This window comes from Salmo salar, chromosome ssa28 (assembly GCF_905237065.1).
Source record: "Salmo salar chromosome ssa28, Ssal_v3.1, whole genome shotgun sequence".
Lineage (NCBI taxonomy): Eukaryota > Metazoa > Chordata > Actinopteri > Salmoniformes > Salmonidae > Salmo > Salmo salar.
In genome coordinates, this window is record NC_059469.1 from 14,538,585 (window position 1) to 14,565,621 (window position 27,037).

Here is a 27,037-nt window from a genome sequence, read left to right on the forward strand (position 1 = left end):
ATTAGCTGCCCTGTACGTGAAAGGACAGGTTATGTTAGCTGCCCTGTACGTGAAAGGACAGGTTATATTAGCTGCCCTGTACGTGAAAGGACAGGTTAGGTTAGCTGCACTGTACGTGAAAGGACAGGTTATGTTAGCCGTCCTATTGCCCTCCTCTACTATGGATAATCTCCACTGAAGAGGAGTGCGTTACAGCTATGTTAAAATTAGTAATGTAATCATAAACTCATAATGATGTGCTTTTACAGTGTAATTACAGTGAACTTATCTACTCTCTACTGTTTATAAGGCATAATACTGTGCACATTGTTCTTTCTCAACCTGGTTTGATGTTGTGGACTTTAGCTGGCAGGCTACCATTGAGGAAGTAAAAGTGTTGCATCATAGTTATTTTGCTAGCCATGTCATCTTCATTCTTCATGTCTGTTCAGTGCCAAATCCGCTTTGGAGGAAGAAAGGAGATCGCCTCAGATTTAGACAGCAGGTACCAATGTGCTTTATTATTTTAAAACTGATATGATTTACTGATGTTTTGTGTGTGTATGTGTAATGCGTGTTATGTATAATGTGTGTGTGCATGTGTGTGATGTATTGTAATGCTTGTGTTTGTATCTCCCCTGTAGGGTGATCTGTTTGTGTGCCCAGTTTGAGGCTGTCCTCCAGCATGGCCTGAGGAAGAGTAAAGGACTGGCTCTCACTGCTGCTGCCATCAAGCAGGCCGCAGGATTCACCAGCAAGACTGAAGCAGGTACAGTCACATGACCTGGAAACAGATTACAGTGATGTGAAGTATAAAAAAAAAAGTTTTTCCAGGAAGTACTGGTAACCTTTATCTGCACTGGGGGCCCTTGAAGATTTTGGTCAGATGAGAGGTATATGACTGAGTCAGACTATAAGAACTAACACAGCAAAAAAACCCACTGAATCTGGGAATAATGTGTTCATCACTGGTTAGAGTACAATTTGTAGAAGACATCTAGCTACATTTTTAAGTGTTGAATTTTGATTCAAGTGGATCGCAAACCCGGTAAGTGTAAAGCAGCACTTTTTATGTTAATCACTTCCATCGATATCACGCTGAAATCAATAGAACGGGGGCAAACATTTGCGGTGTAGGGCTGTTTAAACGAACACTATTCAAAGGCCACACGGAATAACCTATACATGGTTGGTCAGATGAGAACTTGTAGAAGGCTTATATCTATATTTTGGGATGGCGGGAGGCTGCCATCATGGAAAAGGGAACAAACACTTTTTCTGTTAGGTAACGTCATCAAATCACGACCCGCCATAGGATAGAATCAGTGACAACGGTTGGCTGCTATTTAAGTGGTAATTTGACTGTAAAATCAGTGTATTGGTGTGTGGCCAGCAACTTATATAGTGATACCACCCCAAACTATCTGTGCATTTGAGAAATAAATGTATAGCTGCGTTCTAAGTCCTGCGACCCCCAGTGAGTATGACAAAAAGGAACAGTACAAAACCGTAGATATTGATCTGTTTTAAGCAATTGATCTTGTGTTGACTATAAACTTTTTCTATAGGATGTGTAATTCCCCCCAATTCCATGTGGCAAAACGTCAGCTTGTGTAATGTAGTAATGCATACTGTCCAGATCATGGAAAGTAACATAATATACATTCCTTCGATATGGCAAAATAATTCAATATCTCAGTTTAGGATGATAGTAAATCTAGCAAACGCTCAGATTTTTTTTCAATATTCACATATATTTCTCACTAGTTAAACCGTTTTAGAGATTTTAAAAATGCTCTAATTTAACCCGGGGACTCTAGAAAGAGCTCCCCATAGTGATTGTGCAGCAGCCCATTCATTCGACTTCCCTAGTAACAGCCTAATATTAGTAGAGTTCTAAAGCTACTTGCACTCAAACCGTGAAAAGGAATAACCAAAGGAGGCCAAGATGCTAAAATAATAGACTTAATTGAATCGATGCTCGAAAGAATAGAAAAGGTACAAGTGCAAGGTGCTATAAAAACAAGAAAAGAAACATACCTAATATTAGCCTGGGAAACTGGAGACCTGAGAATACTTTACTCACCTGAGTAGGAGAGAACGGCTGTGATGAGTGTCTACTCTCCATGCAGGAAACAGATGCTGTAGGACGACTGATAGAGAAACCAGGTGCAGATACTGGCTGTGAAACCAGAGGGTTATGCAACAGATTTAGTCAAAAACGACAAGAAAGAAAATTCTCTCTCTTTCTCTCTGAGGGCAGCCCAGCACCTGTTGTGGTTTCTTAAAAGAAGCAGTGGTAAAATTCAAACCGACAATCCTGGCTGTACACTTTTTAAAAGAGGTGTCAGTGGACCAGATGTTGTTGTTGTTAGGGCTGTCAAACAATTCAAACATTTCGTTAAGTTAATTGCAGGGTTTGCTGTGAATAATCACGATTAATCGCAAATTCTGAATTTGCTCAAAGTAAACTGTAATTTAAGATGTTTCATACAAAGAACATCTTGAATTTGTCTAAAGCAACGCTTAGCAACATTTGTTAAATTGAGAAGGCACACTTTAACCTCAATGTCAACTTGTTTTTACTTTGCATTGTTGTTTTTAGACATAGATTATGTATTTAGGAAATTACAAAACTTCAAGTTTCTAGATAATCTTTTACTTCATTGGGCCTCTCCATTAGCCCTTTCTGTCCCAGTTAACAAAGCCTTGGTGATGATGGAGAGAGAACTCTGGGACACAGCTACCATAATCAGTGTTTAATAAGTCCAGTGCTACAGAGGGAAACAGGCTGTTTTATAACACATTGTTCTAAGGCCATATGGTAATGCTATGCTAAAGAGAGACCTCCATAGCAGTTATTCACACTAATTATCAAGAATTTGAAAACTTACAGCGAACAGACTTTCAAACTGTCTTGCAAGTTGGGTGTTATATAAAGAGTGAAAACTGTTGGCCAATAGGTGATGTGTTGGGTGACTCTATCCTCTGGGGAGTTGTTGAGGTCTTGATGAGACGGAGGAAAAGGAGGAAGGTGTGAACATGGCTAATTAGTCAGTGGATGAATATGATGGTTTAGAACTGTGATTACTTAGATGATCTTTAAGCTTTTACTGGCTGCTCTCTGACCTTTTGATCTCTGACCTTTTGATCTCTGACCTTTGACATGGCCATTCAGAAGCTTCAGCTGGTAAGAAATGGCTTTAAGTGCGCAGAAATTAGTTCAAATTCTAGCTGTGTTAGAGGATATAGATCTTGGGAGTAGCAAGCAGTGGACATTCACTTTCTTTTTGGTGCATCTCTCTCTTTCTCTTTTTCTCTTTCTCTCTCTCAGAGCTGACGTTCTGGCTCTATGTGAAGGAGCATCTGAACCGCCATGAGCTGCAGCGGTTCTACTCCCTGAGACACATCTTCTCTGAGCTGGGCCGCGGCCGCGCCTGGCTCCGCTGTGCCCTCAACGAACACTCACTAGAACGCTACCTACACACGCTGCTCGCAGACGGCATACGCCTCGGGTAAGAGTCCGTGTCTGTTTGTATGCATGTCTGTATTTATCTCAGGTCAGTGTGTGTGTGTGGAGTCTGGACCTTTCTTGCCACTATATCTTATTTCTTTGTGTTTTCTAGTACATTCTATGAAGACTGGGCGTTTATTCTGGACGAGGAGCGAGCCAGCATGCTGCCCACCATGGCTGCAGGTGAGAGCATGACTCGGATTCCTGTGGTGAAACACATTCATGTCTCTACCATTCAGAGAGCTACTTTACAGTAAGCCATGAGTCACAGTTGAGTCACTTATTCCCTGTGTGATATGCAGTCAGTGGTGTAGTGGAGTGTGAACGCGCGTAAACGCTGTTTACTCAGCTTTTCTATTTAGTGTAAGCGTTTACCCACCAATACGGGAAGATGCATTGAAAGTATTGGGAGTGTTATACTTAGTGTTATACTTATATACTTATGTTGTACTTATCACCGCGACCTGCAATCTGAGTTTACCCATCTACTGTGTCTAGTGCAGTGCTGATGGATTTGGATTTATGTAGCACTTTTCCAATTCTCAGGGAGCTATACATTGGTAGTTGGGGGGAACCAACTCACCTTATCCACTACCATTAGTGCTGTGTGAACGACTAGTAACCAGACCCTCTCCTCTCTCTCCACCCTTCACACAGGACTAAACTCCATCCTGTTTGCCATCAACATCGACAACACAGACCTGAACGGTGTAACCCGGGCGGGCGGCTCCTCCTCCTCCGTGAGCCACCTCCTGAAGGAGTCCACCCAGGGCATAGGGAGCCTATGGAAGGAGTCCACCCAGGGGGTGAGCACTCTACTCCGAGAGATCAGCACTGCCACCGCTGTGGTGCCAGGCTTCACCCCTACACACTGCCCCGACGGATCCTCAGACCCACTGCCTGTCCTGCCACGCAGCGTCTCCGCAGGTAGGGAGGAGAAATTACAAGGAACTCAGACACTGAGGGGGACAGTGCATATAAACAATTATTTATATTCAGTTCTATTCATATTATCACTCAGGGAAGGAATAATACGGCAACAAACATGGAGATGAAACTGACTACATGTTTTCTCTCTCCTCTCCAGACTCTGGCCTGAGGAAGGAGCGACGGAGGAAAAAGAAAATCACCAACATCATCTCCTTCGACGACCTGGATGGGGGAGCGGAGGATGAGGAAGAGGTGGGGGGGGGGACTGTCACTCTCAAGGAGAGCACCACTGCTCCTCAGGTCAGTCTGGAGGAGGGTATTTACCCGCTGGAGTCCTCCTTCTCCCTCTCGCCTCTCCAGAACGGGCTGCCCGATCCTGGGATAGTCAGCTGGGCCGGGTCGCCTCCTTTCTCCAGAGCTCTGCCTGACACCAAGATTATTGATAATGATGATGAGGAGGAAGAGGTATACAAGAGTAGGCCACAGCCACAGAGCCCCTTTCATGACACGGCCAGCGCTGACCAGTGAGTATCCATGGAGACTAAGGACTATACATCATCTAGCACTTTCTTAACTATTCAATAAGCAGGGAGAGAAACTCCTAATCAAGGATTGATATGAACAGGTGTACTTTTCTGTGTTGTAACATGTTTGTCTGTTACAGAGTGCCAACGTGGAGCGCCCTGCAGGCCATAACTGATAATGACAGTTCAGACATCCTCATTCCTGTGGCCTCCAGCCACTCCTACGCTCAGCCAGGTGAGGCTTCTCTCCTCTACAGCAGTGTTTCTCAACCCAGTCCTCTGAGCCCAACAGTCATTTCTTACACAACCACAGAATTTTGGTTATAATGTGTTGGTTCATATGTGTTCATTTTTGGGGATAGTTTCTATAGCAACAGCAGACTGGTGTTAAAAGAGAATAGTGGGCGAGGTTGCTTAGTGATAAAGCTCATGAGAAAACAGAGAAGTGTAAATTTACTAAGCTTTTGTAGAATATGGAAAGCATTAAACCCAGACAGATACGTCAGCATTTAGGTACTTTCTCTCTCTCATTGTTTTTCACTTTCATTTTGTTTCAGTCGGCTCAGTGAAAGATACGGTTGCATTTCCTGTACAGACAGATTCAACAGGTCCAGTCGGCGACTACGAGACGACCAGATCCCAGCTACAGTTCAAGTAAGTTGTCAGTCCATTTTACATAAGCATCATCTTAACAAGGGTGGGAGGAAAACTGCACTCAGATCAATCATTTTGAGTTCAAAGCTCATCAATAAGCTAAGGACCCTGGGACTAAACACCTCCCTCTGCAACTGGATCCTGGACTTCCTGATGGGCCGCCTCCAGGTGGTAAGGGTAGGTAACAACACATCCACCACGCTGATCCTCAACACGGGGTCCGCTCCTGTACTCTTTGTTCACTCATGACTGCACGACCAGGCACGACTCCAACACCATCATTAAGTTTGCCGATGACACAACAGTGGTAGGCCTGATCACCGACAACGACGAGACAGCCTATAGAGAGGAGGTCAGAGACCTGGCCGTCTGGTGCAAGGACAAGAACCTCTCCCTCAACGTGATCAAGACAAAGGAGATGATTCTGGACTACAGGAAAAGGAGGACCGAGCACGCCCCCATTCTCATCGACAGGGCTGTAGTGGAGCAGGTTGAGAGATTCAAGTTCCTTGGCGTCCACATCACCAACAAACTAACATGGTCCAAGCACACCAAGACAGTCGTGAAGAGGGCACAACAAAACCTATTCCCCCTCAGGAGACTGAAAAGATTTGGCATGGGTCCCCAGATCCTCAAAAGGTTTTACAGCTACACAATCGAGAGCATCCTAAGTCTAGGTCCAAGAGGCTTCTAAACATATTCTACCCCCAAGCCATAAGACTCCTGAACATCTAGTCAATTGGCTACCCAGATTATTTGCATTGCCCCCATACTCCTTATAACTGCATTGTTGGTTAAGGGCTTGTAAGTAAGCATTTCACTGTAATACCTGTTGTATTTGGCGCATGTGACAAATAACATTTGATTTGAGTTATTGGATGGAGATATGTACGTAACCTCTCTCTCTCTCTGTGGTGCTACAGCTTGGAGCCCAGCCCGCCGGTCCAGAATGCACCTCTCTCCAGTGTACTGCCCAGTGCCACCCCTGGTCTACCAGAGTCAATGACAGTGGGTGTGTGTGGTATACTGTACATGTGTTTGGTAATAAGAATGGAATCCTGTATGATGATCATTTGGGCGGCAGGTAGCCTAGTGGTTAGAGTGTTGGACTAGTAACCGAAAGGTTGCAAGATTGGGGATTCAATCTGACAAGGTACAGTTCTGTCGTTCTGCCCCTGAACAAGGCAGTTAACCCACTGTTCCTAGGCCGTCATGAAAAATAAGAATTTGTTCTTAACTGACTTGTCTAGTTAAATAAAGGTAAAATAAAAAATCCTTTATTCAACCAGGTGATGGCACTGCTGAGTCAGTGTGCCTCTGTGTACTCTAATGGTAGCTAGCCTACAGTTTACTGTAACAAAGGATGATATGAGTGAAACAGAACGCTACACTCAGAAAAGCATGTCTTATTTGATAGATTTCATTTCTGTAAACAACACACACCATTAATCGACATTTCGTCCGCTCTACTGTCTTTCAACACTTCCTGGAATGTAAAATGCCCTGATCCAGTCAACAGTTTACACACTGTCTCTGTTTTCGACTCCAGAACGTGATTTGCGTAATTTCCTAAAGTTTAGCAGAGGGTAGCCCGGCTGATGCTCATATTGAGGCTGTTTCCTGTGTGTGGAACACACTAAGCCTGTAATGTGAGTTAGGGCAGGGGATCTGAGTGTGGCGGCACATCTAGACCCACAGCACATCTATAGTCATGACTCACGTCTATAGTCGGACACTCACACGATTAGGAGCTCTCAAAAGAAGAGCAGTGTGTGTGTTTTTGTGTTTGTGTGTATAGATAGAGAACATTGTGTGCAGTAAAAAACACCATAATGGCGTCTGCCGTTTAACTGGATCTGTAATGGGAACCATTGTCCAAATCCATACACTGCCTGCATCACACACAAACCCACATACGCACAAGCACACACACACAGTTGTAGTGCAACAGAGGGGCGCCTCTCTATAAAGCTCCTTAATGGATTGCCGGTGCTGGCTTCCTGTGGTGAACGCACGGTTGTTGTAAATGTCACACCTATTTCTGGAGCACTGATGTGGAATTGGGAGCTCCAGATATAATGGGGCTGTCCTCTACCTTTTCTTCTCCTTCATCATCCTCTTCTTCACCTCCTCAACCAGGCACTTTGGGTTGTAAACCTACTTTTTGAAATGTGTCTGGGGCCAAAACGCGTTCCACTTCTTTGCGCTTCCCTGCTGTTAATGTAGCCAAGAGCTGATCTGCATTATTCATTTGCTTTTAATTGAGTAAATACTTTGGTATTCATAAGGCTGCCGTATCTTGGCCCTTTTTCCATAGACCTACTTCTCTCAGTGCAGTGCTATATATTAGCCTATATCCGTCATGTGAATACAGAGCTGTGCTGAGACTGTATGGTGCTAAAGTGTGTATCTGGGCAGAGGTAGTATATTAGTAGCCTGGCTGGTCCCATGCTCTATGTTCTGGAGCTAACTCGTGTGTAGTCATGACAACGCCAGAAGAGTTGGCTACAGGCAGCACAGTACAGTATGGAACCAGGTTAGTATTTAGGTATCAGTCAGCTCTGCTAATGATGAGACTTAAATAAGAGCTGAGTAAAAGAAATGTGAACAGTAAACACTTGTACAGATGTACATATACATATCAATTTGTTTGTGTCTGTGTTTTGTTTGTCTCAGTGTTGTTAACGGTCTCTGTCCTCTGTCCACAGTGGAGCTCCGCCAGGCCATAGTAGCCATGATGAACAGGAAGGATGAGCTGGATGAACTGAACATGTGAGATCCTCTCTGCTAATGTTGGTGGGATGAGTTGATCTTTGACGTGAAAAATCAAGGGGAATTTAGAGCTATGTATGTCTGTGGGTTTTCTGAGAGTTGTGAGCAGACTGTGTATGCCAGTGTTCTGTTGTGTGTGTGACTGTATGCTAACAGTATTGTGCTGTTGTGTCCTCCGGGGCTCCAGGTCCCTGCGCAGCCTGCTGGATGGGGAGATGGAGCACTCTGCTGGGCTGAGACAGGAGACAGACGCCCTGAGGAGACGCCTGGATGAGCTGGAGGAGAGACACACAGCCAAGGTCCAGGCTCTGGGCAGGTGGGTACCAGATCGCTGGTGGTGGTTGTTCCCAGCTTCCCATGGCTACAGTAGGAATATTGGTGGTTAGAGACAGACAAACCCACACTCACTGGAAACAGTCTTTAGAAGTTCAATATGTGTGTTTTTTGGGTGGCGTTTTAAGTGTTGAGTATGCTGCGGTGTGCACTTTGTACATTTGAGTGGTTTAGTCTTTCCGCTACCTCTACGCCTTCAAGACAAACTGGAAGCTCCAGCCACTCAAACTCAAGTGCTATCCTCCACCCAAATATGGCCTGATATGATCAATAGTAGCTAAAAATACTGCCGCTGGTAAGTAAGCCCTCCCTGTGTTTGTGTCTAACAAAGCCCAGTGGACATGAGCTGGGCTGAGCTGCTCTCATAGAGGTACCCATATTGATTTCAGCACAGTGAGAGGAGTGGGTACTGGGCTGGTTAAGACGTGGGCCACACACTGAGGCAGTGCTTCTGACGTGCATTCTGAAAGTATTCAGACCCCTTGACTTTTTCCACATTTTGTTCCTTTACAGCCTTATTCTAAAATGGATTAAATGCAAAAACAATCCTTAATCTACACACAATACCCCATAATGAGAAAGCGAAAACAGATTTTTTTTAGCAAATGTATACAAAATACAAAATGACTTACATAAGTATTCAGACCCTTTGCTATGAGACTCGCAATTGAGCTCAGGTGCATCCTGTTTCCATTGATCATCCTTGATGTTTCTACAACTTCATTGGGGTCCACCTGTGGTAAATTCAATTGATTGGACATGAAAGCCACACACCTGTCTACATAAGGTCCCACAGTTGACAGTACATGTCAGAGCAAAAACCAAGCCAAGAGGTCGAAGGAATTGTCCGTAGAGCTCCGAGACGGGACTGTGTCGAGGCACAGATCTGGGGATGGGTACCAAAACATTTCTGCAGCATTGAAGGTCCCCAAGAACACAGTGACCTGAGCAATTGGGGGAGAAGGGCCTTGGTCAGGGAGGTGACCAAGAACCGATGGTCACTCTGACAGAGCTCTAGAGTTCCTCTGTGGAAATGGAGACCCTTCCAGAAGCACTCCACCAATCAGGCCTTTATGGTAGAGTGGCAAGACGGAAGCCACTCAGTAAAAGGCACATGACAGCCTGCTTGGAGTTTGACAAAAGGCACCTAAAGACTCAAACAAGATTCTCTGGTCTGATGAAACCAAGATTGAACACTTTGGCCTGAATGCTAAGCGTCACGTCTGGAGGAAACCTGGCACCATCCCTACGGTGAAGCATGGTGGTGGCAGCGTCATGTTGTAGGGATGTTTTTCAGCGGCAGGGACTGGGAGACTAGTCTGGATCGAGGGAAAGATGAACGGAGCAAAGTACAGAGAAACTCTTGATGAAAACCTGCTCCAAAACGCTCAGGACCTCAGACTGGGGTGAAGGTTCACCTTCCAACAGGACAACGACCCTAAGCACACAGCCAAGACAACACAGGAGTGGCTTCGGGACAAGTCTCTGAATGTCCTTGAGTGGCCCAGCCAGAGCCCAGACTTGAACCTGATCAAACTTCTCTGGAGAGACGCTCCCCATCCAACCTCACAGAGCTTGAGAGGATCTGTAGAGAAGAATGGGAGAAACTCCCCAAATACAGGTGTGCCAAGCTTGTAGCGTCATACCCAAGGCGACTTAAGGCTGTAATCGCTGTGAAAGGTGCTTCAACACAGTACTGAGTAAAAGGTCTGAATGCTTATGTAAATGTAATACTTCAGTTTAGTATTTTTTATAAATGTGGAAAAATGTCTAAAAACCTGATTTTTGCTTTGTCATTATGGGGTATTGTGTGTAGATTGATGAGGGAAAAAAACGATTTAATACATTTTAGAATAAGGCTGTATCGTAACAAAATGTGGAAAAAGTCAAGGGGTCTGCATACTTTCCGAATGTACGGTATGTAACACTGACTGACTGAGGCACATGTTTGCACGCACGGACACATACACACATGCAGAGAAATCCTATTCCCTACCAGCATGGAGCGCCGGCCAGTCTCCCAGTGACGTTAGCAGAGCAGAAACTAGAACTCAACCAGGCTGGCGGGTAGGCAGGCAGCCAGGAGAGAGTGGGCCTGGCCAAGGAGAAAGTGGTCCTCCTCTCTGTTTGGTGGGTGGTTAGAAGAAACCCACTGAGAGAAGACTAAAGAGAGATCGTTAGTTTTTCTTATTGTCATTCAGCGTTTCCTGAAGGTTGTTGGGAATGGGATATTTTGATGTACTGTAAAGAAAACACCTACGGTTTGGCCAGTTTTACTCTAGTTGTTGAGAGGATTTTAGTTGTTTTGCTGCTTTGTGAAGTCAATTATCCAGCTGTCTCAAGGGGCTACTGTACAGTTGAAGTTCTCCCACTTTGAACAATCTTCTACTGTACACTGTCTGCCTAACTTTACTGTGCTGTGGGCATTGAGGAAGAATGTTTATGAAAGGAAAACCAAAGTACCTGTTTGAAGCATTGTTTGCAGAGCATATAAATAAGTGGTTCTCAAACCTCTCCTCAGTGAATCCCCTGAACTAAGTCACCTGATTCACCTAGTCAAGTGCTTGATGATTGAGTTGACAATTTGTATCAGGTGTGCTATCTGTGGAATAGTTAAAATACATTGAACGAGAGGTTTGAGAACCCCTGCTCTAAATTGCTCTTAGACTTAAACATCCTTTATTTTGGCTTTGTTTTGTTTTATCCTCAGTGTATTACTGTAATGTTTTCTCTAACTGGGGCGGCTTTATAGCATATGTCAAAAATAAAAAAAACTCTAATCCAAATAAAACCTCTGTGACCTCTATCCCAGAAGCCCTAAGTAGAGGTCACAGGAAGTTGTTGCGTCTCTTCCTGCCTCTCACTCTCTCTGATATCTGGGCTTTTCCTCACCCCGTCTGAGACTCACTCCACTGATCCAATTTCACTAATGGGTTTAGAGAGCGTCCATTTAGACAGAGAGCTTTTTGGGCGGAATACCCTCCATGTTAAACGCCCTCAACGTCACGTACCGGTTGTATAATACACAGGAAGGTGAGTGCTGTAGGATGCCTTTGAAACTTTCAGGGACACTTGCACCGTGATGTAGAATGATGAACCCATATAAAAATGACTGTCTGCGACATATTCTACAGTTCCAGGGAATTGAATTTGGTCAGATACTGTGGATTTGGGTGGGGTTTGTGTAATAACACAGCCTCTACATTATCCTCATAGGATGTTCTCTACATTGTCTTTCCTGCGGTGACACCTTTTATATTACTTTACAGTACAACAGACAGCTACATAGTGATAGACTACATAGGCCCATACGGCCCGTAGGTTGCTCTTATTATATAGATACACCTGTCTGTCAATATGGCATTTATCTCTGTTTCTACCTGTCTTCTGTGTTTTTAGTTGTATCATTGTATCTCTACCTCTAGATGTAGAGGAGATGTGTATTTGTGTTCCAGTCCAGTTCCTCAGGCGTCTGGTTCCCGAGCGATCCATTTATAGTTTATATATCCTGCAGTCAGCCTCTATCTCTCTAATGTAACATTAAACATTAGACATGTACAGGAGGCGTGTGTGTGTGGGGCTTACACACACAAAGCGGACCTGTGGGATTGTGTGTGTATGTGAGACGGGCTTACATGAGTTAAAGCCAACTTGTGTGTGACTGTTAACCTGCCTGTGACTCAGCAGGAGGGCACATTCTGAGAGATCGATGAGACGCACCTGAGCCATGGAATCCCCTCCCTCGCCTCCGGAACGCCAGACCATTTATTACCTTTAATTAAATGGCAGCGGAATTGTGTCTCGGCTCGCCGACTCAGATAACAAAGGCCCAATCGTCCCTCCGAGAGCTCGTCAGCCGGCTTTCAGAGATCTCCCATCCCGAGTGTCCTTTGTAGGGGTAAAATGGGATGCGATAAGCAGGGTACAAAGAGCAGGGGAGGAAGGCAGGTAGTTATTATTTACAGCACTGTAATTCTCTTAGATTCTGATTGATTTTCCCTCAAACCAACAATAATCCTCCGCACAGGCCCTGTAAGAATATATACCGCTACACACCTTTTCTGAACATACACACTTGCACCACCCTTGTGCACAGTCTTCAGTGACAGTAAGCAATCACAGAAAACCTGTAGGGCTGCATGTATAATCTAGCTCCAGAGATGGGCTGGGGTTTACAAGGCTGTAAGCCTGCCACAGACACAGAAACCAACACAGTTACTGTTCCTGTCTGTGTACTGTTCCAGTCTGCTGCTCTCTCTGTCTGGGCCTAGGCCTTGATTCTCTGTCTGTCTGTGTCTGTGTCTGTGTCTGTGTGTGTGTGTGTGTGTGTGTGTGTGTGTGTGTGTGTGTGTGTGTGTGTGTGTGTGTGTGTGTGTGTGTGTGTGTGTGTGTGTGTGTGTGTGTGTGTGTGTGTGTGTGTGTGTGTGTGTGTCTGCAGGGAGAACGAGGTCCTCAAGGTCCAGCTGAAGAAATACGTGGGAGCTGTCCAGATGCTGAAGAGAGAGGGGAGCCAAGGAAACGACACTGGTAAGACCACACACACACACACACTCTCCACACTATCCAGGCTGTATCACAACCGACCGTGATTGGGAGTCCCAGCATCATCCGGGTTAGGGTTTGGCCGGGGTTGTCCGTCATTTGCAAATAAGAATTTGTTCTCAACTGACTTGCCTAGTTAAATAAAGTTGAAATAAAAAAAATAAATGTGTATATAAACAGGGCAGGAGAAATATCTTCTCTTTTGCATGACAAGGTCAGTGTTGCGCCACCACTCAAGGACGTGAGTGGATAATAAGCCTGGTTTGAGATACGCCTCTTTGATACATAATTAGTTTCCCTCCTTTTGTTACTTAGTCATTTTGGGGAATTTGGATAAAAGTGACTTTCTCTCCTGTTGCCTGGGGATAAATCCACGCTGTGCAAAGGGTACAGAGATAAGACCGTTATATCAAAGGCAAACAAAATCAACATGGCAGATTATGTAGGGAGACAAAATGCCTAATGACATTTTGGGAGGAGAGACGGTGGTTATCAGTACTGTTCTCGGGTCCTGTGGACACTGGTATCTCTGGTATCTCCCTCCTACAGAGACAGGGATTCTCCTCAGGCACTGTGTGGGACACCCGTAAGGCACAAGGATGCCTAGGATATCGTCCAATTTAAAATGTGACTTGTGTTTTTAGAATCGTGATGTAATGTGCTTGTGGATGTTCAGCATTGTTGGTTTCTTTTTTAAGTGTTTCATGTCAGGATCATTGCTTTTGTGTAAGTATCAAATATACTGCTCAAAAAAATAAAGGGAACACTTAAACAACACATCCTAGATCTGAATGAAATAAATAATCTTATTAAATACTTTTTTCTTTACATAGTTGAATGTGCTGACAACAAAATCACACAAAAATAATCAATGGAAATCCAATTTATCAACCCATGGAGGTCTGGATTTGGAGTCACACTCAAAATTAAAGTGGAAAACCACACTACAGGCTGATCCAACTTTGATGTAATGTCCTTAAAACAAGTGAAAATGAGGCTCAGTAGTGTGTGTGGCCTCCACGTGCCTGTATGACCTCCCTACAACGCCTGGGCATGCTCCTGATGAGGTGGCGGATGGTCTCCTGAGGGATCTCCTCCCAGAACTGGACTAAAGCATCCGCCAACTCCTGGAAAGTCTGTGGTGCAACGTGGCGTTGGTGGATGGAGCGAGACATGATGTCCCAGATGTGCTCAATTGGATTCAGGTCTGGGGAACGGGTGGGCCAGTCCATAACATCAATGCCTTCCTCTTGCAGGAACTGCTGACACACTCCAGCCACATGAGGTCTAGCAGTGTCTTGCATTAGGAGGAACCCAGGGCCAACCGCACCAGCATATGGTCTCACAAGGGGTCTGAGGATCTCATCTCGGTACCTAATGGCAGTCAGGCTACCTCTGCCGAGCACATGGAGGGCTGTGCGGCCCCCCAAAGAAATGCCACCCCACACCATGACTGACCCACCGCCAAACCGGTCATGCTGGAGGATGTTGCAGGCAGCAGAACGTTCTCCACGGCGTCTCCAGACTCTGTCACATCTGTCACGTGCTCAGTGTGAACCTGCTTTCATCTGTGAAGAGCACAGGGCGCCAGTGGCGAATTTGCCAATCTTGGTGTTCTCTGGCAAATGCCAAACTGCCTGCACGGTGTTGGGCTGTAAGTACAACCCCCACCTGTGGACGTCGGGCCCTCATACCACCCTCATGGAGTCTGTTTCTGACCGTTTGAGCAGACACATGCACATTTGTGGCCTGCTGGAGGTCATTTTGCAGGGCTCTGGCAGTGCTCCACCTGCTCATCCTTGCACAAAGGCGGAGGTAGCGGTCCTGCTGCTGGGTTGTTGCCCTCCTACGGCCTCCTCCACGTCTCCTGATGTACTGGCCTGTCTCCTGGTAGCGCCTCCATGCTCTGGACACTACGCTGACAGACACAGCAAACCTTCTTGCCATAGCTCGCATTGATGTGCCATCCTGGATGAGCTGCACTACCTGAGCCACTTGTGTGGGTTGTAGACTCCGTCTCATGCTACCACTAGAGTGAAAGCACCGCCAGCATTCAAAAGTGACCAAAACATCAGCCAGGAAGCATAGGAACTGAGAAGTGGTCTGTGGTCCCCACCTGCAGAACCACTCCTTTATTGGGGGTGTCTTGCTAATTGCCTATAATTTCCACCTGTTGTCTATTCCATTTGCACAACAGCATGTGAAATTTATTGTCAATCAGTGTTGCTTCCTAAGTGGACAGTTTGATTTCACAGAAGTGTGATTGACTTGGAGTTACATTGTGTTGTTTAAGTGTTCCCTTTATTTTTTTGAGCAGTGTATATAAATCATTTTTATATTTGTTGAAATAAATCATGTTTTTAGTTGAAAAAGGTTGGTTTGAATGTAATATTTTTCTCTGACTTGGCTTCTGGCACTAGTTAAGAGGAAACACGAACACAATGGTTAGAAAAATATCCCAGACACACAGCATCTCATCTCTCAGGTCTCAGCAATTATGTAGTAGTCAGACTCGTCAAATCTCCAACATGGATGTTTATGTCTAAAGTGACACGCGGAGCAATGCTCTGGGACACTGACAATGTGTAATAATGAATGGGCTTCCGGAAGGCTGTAGAATCCTGACTGAGGTTCCTTTTCGACACTAATCAAGGGCCTCCGCACAGTCGCCGCCTGATGAATTACCCACAATCCTCCTCAGCCTTTCATGGTCCCCAGTGGAGTCTGGCCCAACAGTGTACATAGTGACGGTCTTGATATAAATACCCCAATTTGGCTTTTCCCTTGTTCTCTCTCTCTCTCTCTCTCTCCTCTCTCCTCTCTCCTCTCTCTCTCTCTCTCTCTCTCTCTCTCTCTCTCTCATCAATTTAATTTAAAGCAGATGTCACAAAGTGCTATACAGAAAACCTCAGCCTAAAACCCCAACCAGCAAGCAATGCCGATGTAGAAGCACGGTGGCTAGGAAAAACTCCCTAGAAAGGTAGGAACCTAGCAAGTAACCTTGAGGGGTGGCCAGTCCTCTTCTGGCTGTGCCGGGTGGAGATTATAAGACTACATGTCCATTAAGGCCAGATTGTTCTTTAAGATGTTCAATCGTTCATAGATGACCAGCAGGGTCAAATAATAATCACAGTGGTTGTAGAGGGTGCATCAGGTCAGCACCTCAGGAGTAAATGTCTGTTGGCTTTTCATAGCCGAGCTTTCAGAGATCGAGACAGCAGGTGCAGTCCGGGACAAATTAGCACGTCTGGTGAACAGGTCAGGGTTCCATAGCCGCAGGCAGAACAGTTGAAACTGGAGCAGCAGCACAACCAGACTGAAGACAGCCAGGAGTCATCAGGCCAGGAAGTCCTGAAGCATGGTCCTAGGGCTCAGGTCCTTTGAGAGGGGAGGACCTCGCTCTCGTTCTCTGTCTTGTTCTCCATCTCTGTAGAAGTGTAGAACACAGGCATACTGAATCCCCTTTTGCGTATAAGTAAAAATAATTTCCCCCCTGCATCCCTTGTCTCTATTGCTAATGATGTGCCATACTCCATCAGGCTTTGGTGTTGAGTTACAGCTGAAAGAGATGAGAAGGGGAAACAATGAAATTGACGCACAAGCGCTACAATACAGGCTTTGTTTCATGTCCTGTCAACACTGTTCACCTGATCATCGCGCAGCCTTTTGAAACTCCTCTAATGATGCAGCTCAATCCATATCATCTTTTGAACGCAGCTCAGGCAGAGACAGGCTACTGACAACCCATCTGAAACAGCTTTCCTCTCGTTAAACTCGACGCTGTTTTCTCTGCCATCCTCCTGATGTCTCGTCTATCCACGTTTGTTTGGATTCTCCCCAGCTGTTGCCGTAGATTGTGTGTGTCACGGTGTCTGTATGTTATTGCTGTGTGACAGACTGACTGACAGCGGCGTGAAGGGAAGGCATGCCACATTGTTTCCATGTGGCGTGTATCATTATGTGTGGTTATGGGATGAGACAGATTGTATGGGATGATTAGTATGGTGTATATAGTCAACTAATAATGTCTCTCAGTCTTTAGGAAGCTCTTAGAAAATACCCTAGAGCCACTGGCATAGTCGTGCTGTACAGTATTCACAGTAAGCTATGAATTCTCTTGGGATATACAGTGCCTTCACAAAGTATTCACACCCTTTACGTTTTCCCCCATATTTTGTTGTTTTACAGCCGGAATTTGAAATTAATTACATTTAGTTGTTTTTTTTGTCCCTGGCCTACACACAATACGCTATAATGTCAAAGTGGAATAATGTTTTTAGAATTGTTTTGGTACAAATGAATTAAAAATGAAAAGCTGAAGTGTCTTGGGTCAATAAGTATTCAACCCCTTTGTTATGGCAACCCTAAATAAGTTCAGGAGTGAAAATGTGCTTAACAAGTCACGTAATAAGTTGCATTGGCTCACTCTGTGTGCATTAATAGTGTTTAACATAATTTTTTAATGACCGCCTCATGTCTGTGCCTCACACATACAATTATCGGTAAGGTCCCTGTCGGGCAGCGAATTTCAAACACAAATTCAACCACAAAGACCAGGGAGTTTTTTCCAGTGCCTTGCAAAGAAGGGCATCTATTGGTAGAAAAAAAAGCAGGCTTTAAATATCCCTTTGAGCATGGTAAAGTTATATATTAACACTTTGGATTGTGTATCAATACACCCAGTACCTACAAGGATACAGGTGTCCTTTCTAACTCTGTTGCCGGAGAGGAAGGAAACCACTCAGGGATTTCACAAATAAATGTAATGGAGCTAAGCACAGGCAAAATCCTTGAGGAAAACCTTCAGTCTGCTTAACACAAGACACTGGGAGAGGAATTAACCTTTTCAGCAGGACAATAACCTACAACACATAGCCAAATCTACACTGGAGTTGCTTACCAAGAAGACAGTGAGTAGCTTGAAAATCCCTAGAAAGGCCAAAACCTAGGAAGAAACCTAGAGCGGAACCAGGCTATGAGGGGACAGGCCACAGAGGCATGATATGAGGGTCAACTTTCTCTGTCCCAAGGTCAAGATTCAACCTCCTTCATTTCATCTTTGTGATTCTCTCCTTCCAATATCTGTTTACATTTAAGATATTAATCTCAAATGCATATTATTTCTTCTTCTCCTAAATTAGATTTAGGCGCTCTCTGACCCCCGCTAGATTAATCTGTGATGGAGCGTCTCACTTCATACGCTTTAATACCTCCATTTATTAGAAGCCCTCGACAGGCGGGATTAATCTCAGTTCAGAAAACAGATTACGGCGGCAGTTAAAAACGAATCAACACACAAAGTGACGTTGCTTCTCATGCTCCTTTGACAGACAGACAAGCTACTTAATGAAGGAAGCAACCAGTAGCATTTTTCACCTACGCGACTCAGGCCGCCAGAGAAATGTTACTAATTCATTACACACACACACACTGCCATATCTATCAGACCTTCCACGCCGTAGGGTCATTGGTGTGTGTGTGTGTGTGTGTGTGCGCGCCTACGTGTCTGTAATGGTGTTTATTGTGTTTGTGTTGACTAATGTCAGCTCCTGGGGGTTGAGATGGGATGAGTGTTTATTAAACAGACGGTGCGTATAAGGGAGATTGGGGTTTGTGCCACCACCATGGAGCCTCTTAATGAAACAGAACTGCGTGTGTGTGTGTGTGTGCGTATTTAATTTTTTTTTTTAGCTTGAATAGAGAGGCTCGTTTATTAAACCAGAACGTGTGTGTTGGCGTGTGAGAGGCTCTTTATTAACCAGCCGGTGTGTGTGTTACCTGGGTGGAGGGGTGTTACAGAGACAGGTGGGCCCAGGTGGTCAGCTGAAGGGGGCCGGGTGTGGCAGCAGGTCTCATCACATGAGCTGTACAGTGTTAATGAACATTTTAATCAACGGCCGCATGCCAGAGATGGTTCAGTGTCATGATGTACTGTAGCCTCCCACCTGGACATTCTCATGAGGGGGAGATGACAGGACATGAAAAGAGAGAGCAGACGGGGTGAAGTGGGAGATGCGGGGGTGGTTGAGGGTGGCGGGGTGGTTGAGGGTGGCAGGGAGAGGAAGAGGAGACAGGGCCTCAGGCTGCTGCAGGGCGTCAGGGGAAATACCTGGAGGAGACCTCCGAGATGCACCTCTCTTCTACGTCTCCCGTGGTGTTTATCAGCTAGGGCTATCCTTCCAACGCCTGGTCCCCTTTGCACGCATGAACACACTCACAGTCAGTAAGGGATTACATCTGGCTCCAGTCTGGGGAACCTGTGTTGTATTAACAGGGTAGCCAGTCATTTACTGCATGACTGCCCAGCCTGATAACCATTTGATATTCAGCATGCAGAGGAGAGGAGTGCCAAACACGGTTCAGATGAAAGGATGGGGAAAATGTGGTGTGGGCACGTAGGCTGTTCTTTACTAAACTTGTTTTGTCATTGTCACAATGTCACTGGGTGGAGTAGCTGCGTGTCTTTGTGTTTGTGTGTGTGACTGTGGGAGGGAACTAATTCTAACTGCGTTTGTGTGCACATTCTGTGTGTGTGTGTGTGTGTGTGACTGTGTGTGACCTAGAGCTGGGTGATGTTGACAAAAATCACAACAAAATCACTGAATTATAACAATAAATGGAACGATATGTTTATAACATTTCATGTGCACCACAGTCATTTTTTAAATATTACCCTTTAAACTACTACTACTATTTTGAATGTTGTAGCTATCAATTGTTAACAATCACAAATATTAGGAAACGTTTCATTTCAAACTTCATATTTTTCTATTAGGGCCCTATAGGTTCTTTATCGTAATGAATGATATCAGCAAAATATCCACAATAAGTTGTCGGTGTTGATAATTTTACGTTTATCGTCCCAGCTCTAGTGTGTGTGTGTGTGTGTGTGTGTGTGTGTGTGTGTGTTATAATCACACCAACAGCTGTATGTGTCAGCCACCTGCCGTTACTCAGATTAAACTCAACTTCAGAGGACCTGCGCAGCACTGCTGCAAAACACTGTCAGCTCGCAAGCTGGGCGGGGCTTAGTGATGTCACAGAGACGTCAGAGGCGCTGGGCAGTGACCATAATCAAAGTTAATCGGTGATCTCCCAGGGATACAGAGATAGGTGATAATGAAATCAAGGAGACACCCTGCTGCCAGCAACGGTTTGGGTCTCACGGTGCGTCTCTTTCAGATGCATTGCACCTGTACTACCATTACTATACCTCAGTTCCACCTCGCAAAGTTTTCATTTCCTTCTCATTTAACTTCTCAAAGTATTGCCATACAGGACTTTACAACTGTTGGCGATGACGTAGTGGTGGAAAGTCGACTCCAAAATAATTGATTCCTCGACTGCTTGCACATCGACTCCCGCTGTCGACTCCCATTTCTGAATGTCAAGATTCGATTTCGCAAGGAATCGAATCTTAAGATTCATAATTTTTGAACGGAGGAGACTGATTAGTTGCCGTACTAATGAGAACACAAACAGTTACATCTTTCATGGCGAGCTAGCGAGGGATGCAGAGAGATGGGAGAGGCACAGGGTCGGACACCAGGCAGACAGTCAGAACCATGCACTAGGCCGGCAATCAAAAGCTGCATCTCGCAATGGAATTCCTTATCACGCAATTTATTGGCTTACAATGTCTCGCAACTTCAGTAAAGCAGGGCCTATCCTCAATGAATAGTCTACGATATTCTACACGCAACAGACCTCAGACTGAACACACACTCACATTATTAGTGAAGAGAAAGAGCAGGAGAGCAAGCGCGAGGCTGTATCGCATTAGTGGAAACCAAATTTGTTCTCAGGGCAGGTCTGCTGGTTTTGACTAGCAGAAGTAACTTTTTGTAGCCGGTTAAGAGAACTTACGCAGCAGGTTAGGAGAATTAACGTGGCAGGTTAGGAGTATTAGGTTAAGGTTAGGAAAGGGTTAGATAAAATTGTCCCCGGCAACGTGACAACCAGCTCTGCCCTGAGAACTGTCTTGATTTCCATTAATGTGATGCTGCCAGGGCGAGGGAGCGAGAGAAGGGGACAGGCAAACTGTGGTGCGCGTACACTACTGGTCAAAAGTTTTAGAACACCTACTTTTTCTTTATTTTTACTGTTTTATAGATTGTAGAATAATAGTGAAGACATCAAAACTATGAAATAACATTTGGAATCATGTAGTAATTTTATATTTGAGATTTGAGATTCTTCAAATAGCCACCCTTTGCCTTGATTACAGCTTTGCACACTCTTGGCATCCCCCCCCCCCGCGAGTGTAATTAAATGAGCAGTTAGCATTTGATTAAAGCTGTGATTAAATGTGATTCATCATGTGTATCATCATAATCTGATGATATTGAACATGCGGTACATGTTACGCTACACACTCCAAATATAGGCTACATCTGCTGGCTCTTGCGCTTGATGTTCCATATTTCTATGTATTACTATTCCATTGTATCAATCAGATTAGTGTTTTGTTGTTAAAATAGCTCTTTGAACTTATTCATGAATTTTTAAAACCTGATGTTTTGTTATGGTGTTATCAGCTGAATCAGTTTTAATTGAGTGTGTTGTTTGATAGCCTGGCGTCGATTCCAAGCTCTTTGGTTTAGTAGTCATGAAGGGTTGGATTAGAGCAAATTTCTCATCATAACGGGGAGAATTCTGTTTCTCCGTTTAACTTGATTCTGTTGTATTTTGCACAATGTTCAGGGCCTTACAGAATATCTGGAAACCATTGTGTCATATAACAGGGATTAGGTGTGAACTACTAAAGACTGTGAACCCAAATAAGGAAGATATTTGTAAAGCGTTGTACTTCTATCCAATTGGTTGTCAAATGAAAGCTAAGAGTATATTTTGGAAGAATGAAGGCATAGATACATTTTTCAACTATTTTCCATCTTAAAAATTAGGCATAAGTAAATGCTTTGATTTCTGGAAAAGCAGATGGAGAAGGGATCTTAGAAAAAACATATACTAGAAAAAGTCTTAGGGCATCAGAAATACAGTTGTGGCCAAAAGTTTTGAGAATGACACAAATATTAATTTTCACAAAGTCTGCTGCCTCAGTTTGTATGATGGCAATTTGCATATACTCCAGAATGTTATGAGGAGTGATCAGATGAATGCAATTAATTGCAAAGTCCCTCTTTGCCATGCAAATGAACTGAATCCCCCCAAAACATTTCCACTGCATTTCAGCCCTGCCACAAAAGGACCAGCTGACATCATGTCAGTGATTCTCTCGTTAACACAGGTGTGAGTGTTGATGAGGACAAGGCTGGAGATCACTCTGTCATGCTGATTGAGTTCAAATAACAGACTGGAAGCTTCAAAAGGAGGGTGGTGCTTGGAATCATTGTTCTTCCTCTGTCAACCATGGTTACCTGCAAGGAAACACGTGCTGTCATCATTGCTTTGCACAAAAAGGGCTTCACAGGCAAGGATAATGCTGCCAGTAAGATTGCACCTAAATCAACCATTTATCGGATCATCAAGAACTTCAAGGAGAGCGGTTCAATTGTTGTGAAGAAGGCTTCAGGGCGCCCAAGAAAGTCCAGCAAGCGCCAGGACCATCTCCTAAAGTTGATTCAGCTGCGAGATCGGGGCACCACCAGTACAGAGCTTGCTCAGGAAGGGCAGCAAGCAGGTGTGATTGCATCTGCACGCACAGTGAGGCGAAGACTTTTGGAGGATGGCCTGCTGTCAAGAAGGGCAGCAAAGAAGTCACTTTTCTCCAGGAAAAACATCAGGGACAGACTGATATTCTGCAAAAGGTACAGGGATTGGACTGCTGAAAAGTTTAAAAAAAAGTAAAAGCATTTATTTATATAGGACGGAAATGAAATCTCTGATTGAAATATTAAACACTGGAAACTGGCCCATCAAATCCCTGTCCTCCGTTCGAAATCGGCTGTAATGGTAGTTGTGGGGAGATTAAATGTTATTTATATTGGATTGTCTTTAGGCCGACCTCTTGCCCTGATAAACAGGCTGGATTTGAGTGATGGGCCTCTGGAGATTCTCACATGAGAAGAGAGTGGGAGAGGAAGAAGTAGCAATTGAAGTAGCCTAGTAGAGGGAGAGAACAAAGAGGGAGAGAGAACAAAGAAGAGAGAGAAGAGAGTGAGATAGGTACAGTATACCTGGAGTTTTAGCTGTGGCAAAAGAAACGTTCCTTTCATCCTCGCGGTAAGAGAAGTTTGAATGTGAGTGCTCTTCTTTGTGTTAGTCTGAATATGAAACACAGTGTTAGGGAATGTTGGGGCTGCTGTTGACACCTGCACAACACTTCCTGGAACTTCAGTGGCTAATGAGCGTATGGCTGCCAACACAACAAGGCAGGAAATATTAAAGGCTGCTGTTGCAAACCAGGATCTTAATATAGATATATTATGTAATCAACAGATCAGCAGAGATAATTTAACAGACATGTTAAAGTAAATATTGAGACAGTTAATCAACTGACTATCTGGGATATGTCAAAGTAGCCTAAATACTCAGTAGTTTATCAACAGAATAGCTGGGTAGTTTTCACCTCTGTCAAAGGAAATGGGCGACTGTACTTTCCATACAGTGGTTATTAGACAACTTCTTTCACTGTCATCCTATCTAGAATGGTAGAGAATTTCTAATCAATGTACTATAATGGTAGAAGAGAAGGTATCAGCGATCATCATTATGCTAACATAATTGTCTCTCTCTAATATCTAATGGAAGTTTAATTTCCATCATAATTGTCTGCCCTCCTGATTTAAATCAGATATTCATAGTGGTGTTTTAGCCATAGTTGCTTAATAAAGTTGCTGTTTGTATCTTTTCTTTCCTAGTAGTGTCTGGATGTATGTGTGAGGTATTAACGTTTCTTCTCACACCTAGATAATGCATGGATCGCTCCTGCCTACCCATCCTGACTGCTCTGCTATACCTTTAACCCATAGATGGCAGTGTTTCCATGACTCCATATGAGCCCTGTCCTGTATGGTGAGGGGTGTGAACCTGGGGAGCAGAGCAGACAGGCCCTGACAGCTCTCCCTAATGTAGATTTACCATAATGTCCTCGTAGGAAATGAGATGTACTGTGTTAAATAGTTTGGAAAGACATTTAAGACATCTTGCTCCGCTGCCTGCGATGACCTTGCTGTAGAACCACAGACCAAAACGTTTCAGACTGCCTTTGAGTAATGACGCTAATGATTGGGACCAGAAAATTCATCCTTTTCTCTATCTGGCACCTCTGATCTTAACCTGTTGATAAGTTGGCTTTGGTCTAACCGGACAGAAATGACTATAGAGTGTATTTCCTTTAACTGTTCACCTCGACCCGCCTCTGTGCTTCTTCCCTCTGGTCTCTCAATTAATCCTTCCTTTGTTCCTGTAGCCATAGAGAGGCAGCGATCTGTGTCATTTCTCTTCATACATTTTTTATCTGCACAAAGAGGGGAGGCCGAAAAGGTTTTCTTTTTAAAAGGAGATGTCATTCTCTGTTGAGGGCTGTTAACTTTAAATGGTCCTTGCTGCGGTTGCTGTCAGAATTTCCCCGTCTCTTTGTGATGTAACGGACTGATGACGGCAAACTGAAGTTTTAGGAAAGTTCTACCAGCAGGTCGCATCAGATCATCAGACAGGATGTTTAGGTTCAGTAAGTAACAACTCGTATGAGATGAGGACATTCATTAGTAGTCAGTGATTCTCACCTGCAGCGAGGCACAACACACACGGAACCACACACACATACAGTGCCTGGCAAAAGTATTCATCCCCCTTGGCGTTTTTCCTATTTTGTTGCATTACAACCTGTAATTTAAATAGATTTTTATTTGGATTTCATGTAATGGATATACACAAAATAGTCAAAATTGGTGAAGTGAAATGAAAAAAATTCTAAACGGAAAAGTGGTGCGTGCATATGTATTCACCCCCTTTGCTATGAAACCTGTAAATAAGATCTGTTGTAACCAATTACCTTCAGAAGTAACAATTAGTTAGATTGCACACAGGTGGACTTTATTTAAGTGCCACATGATCTGTCACATGATCTCAGTATATATACACCTGTTCTGAAAGGCCCCAGAGTCTGCAGCACCACTAAGCAAGGCGCACCACCAAGCAAGCGGCACCATGAAGACCAAGGAGCTCTCCAAACAGGTCAAGGACAAAGTTGTGGATAAGTACAGATCAGGGTTGGGTTATAAAAAAAAATATCTGAAACTTTGAACATTACATGGAGCACCATTTAAATCCATTATTAAAAAATTGAAAGAATATTGCACCACAACAAACCTGCTAAGAGAGGGCCGCCCACCAAAATTCATAGACTAGGCAAGGAGGGCATTAATCAGAAAGAACCCGGAAGGAACTGCAAAGCTCCACAGTGGAGATTGGAGTATCTGTCCATAGGATCACTTTAAGCCGTACGCTCCACAGAGCTGGGCTTTACGGAAGTGTGGCCAGAAAAAAGCCATTGCTTAAAGAAAAAAAAGAATCAAACATGTTTGGTGTTTGCCAAAAGGCATGTGGGAGACTCCAAACATATGGAAGAAGGTACTCTGGTCAGATGAGCCAAAAATGTAGCTTTTTGGCCATCAAGGAAAGCGCTATGCATGGCACGAATTCAACACCTTTCATCACCCCGAGAATAACATCCCCATAGTGAAGCATGGTGGTCGCAGCATCATGCTGTGGGGATGTTTTTCATCAGGCAGGGACTGGGAAACTGGTCAGAATGGAAGGAATGATGGATGGCGCTAAATACAGGGAAATTCTTGAGGGGAAACCTGTTTCAGTCTTCCAGAGATTTGAGACTGGGACGGAGGTTCACCTTCCAGCAAGACAATGACCCTAAGCATACTGCTAAAGCAACACTCGAGGAGTTTAAGTGGAAACATGTAAATGTCTTGGAATGGCCTAGTCAAAGCCCGGACCTCAATCCAATTGAGAATCTGTGGTATGAATTAAATATTTCTGTACACCAGCGGAACCCATCCTACTTGAAGGAGCTGGAGCAGTTTTGCCTTGAAGAATGGGCAAAACTCCCAGTGGCAAGATGTGCCAAGCTTATAGAGACATACCCCAAGAGACTTGCAGCTGTAATTGCTGCAAAAGGTGGCTCTACAAAGTATGGGCTTTGGAGGGGTGAATAGTTATGCACACAAGTTTTCTGTTTTTTTGTCTTATTTCTTGTTTGTTTCACCCCCCAAAAAAATGTCATCTTCAAAGTGGTAGGCATGTTGTGTAAATCAAATGATACAAACCCCCAAAAATCTATTTTAATTCTAGGTTGTAAGGCAACAAAATAGGAAAAATGCTAAAGGGGGTGAATACTTTCGCAAACCACTGTACATCCAAACACACGCACACCGCTCTCCGAGGGTGTCTCAGGGAGAGTTGAGATATGCAGAAAGCACATTTCCAGTTCACACATGAGTATTAATACACACTTGAAATAGGACAAATATAAGCACCCACCAAATTATTATTATTATTATTTGAAGTGTGTGTTTTAATGCCCTCCAGAGTGACAAGAAAGGTCTTCCGTCAAATGGTGTGTGTGTTTGAGAGAGACTCCTTGTTCTCATAATAGCCTAGTGATAAAATCAAAATATCACAAAGCCCTCTGCCAGCACTAATAGCACTCATCTCTCTCCCTCCCCTCTCTGTCTCTCTCTTTCTCTCTCTCCATGTGCCACTCTCTTCCCCCCTTCTCTCTGTCTCTCATCTCTATTTCTCTCTCCATGTGCCTCTCTCTTCCCCCCCTTCTCTCTAAAAATAGGAAATGTCTAAATTACACTTGCTA

General features: G+C 44.3%; 1 protein-coding gene across 4 annotated transcripts in view; it reads left to right on the forward strand.

The window, feature by feature from the left end:
- Positions 1-27,037, forward strand: part of snx29 (sorting nexin 29) — a 109,598-nt gene that overhangs the window by 2,724 nt on the left and 79,837 nt on the right. For all 4 annotated transcript variants that reach the window (XM_045710341.1, XM_014179669.2, XM_014179668.2 and 1 more), the window contains exons 3-14: positions 432-484; positions 624-748; positions 3,314-3,494; positions 3,606-3,676; positions 4,151-4,420; positions 4,581-4,947; positions 5,088-5,182; positions 5,505-5,601; positions 6,525-6,613; positions 8,310-8,373; positions 8,561-8,689; positions 13,145-13,233. In XM_045710341.1, the coding sequence (XP_045566297.1) occupies positions 432-484; positions 624-748; positions 3,314-3,494; positions 3,606-3,676; positions 4,151-4,420; positions 4,581-4,947; positions 5,088-5,182; positions 5,505-5,601; positions 6,525-6,613; positions 8,310-8,373; positions 8,561-8,689; positions 13,145-13,233 (1,630 nt within the window). The remainder of the gene's footprint in view (positions 1-431; positions 485-623; positions 749-3,313; positions 3,495-3,605; positions 3,677-4,150; positions 4,421-4,580; positions 4,948-5,087; positions 5,183-5,504; positions 5,602-6,524; positions 6,614-8,309; positions 8,374-8,560; positions 8,690-13,144; positions 13,234-27,037) is intronic.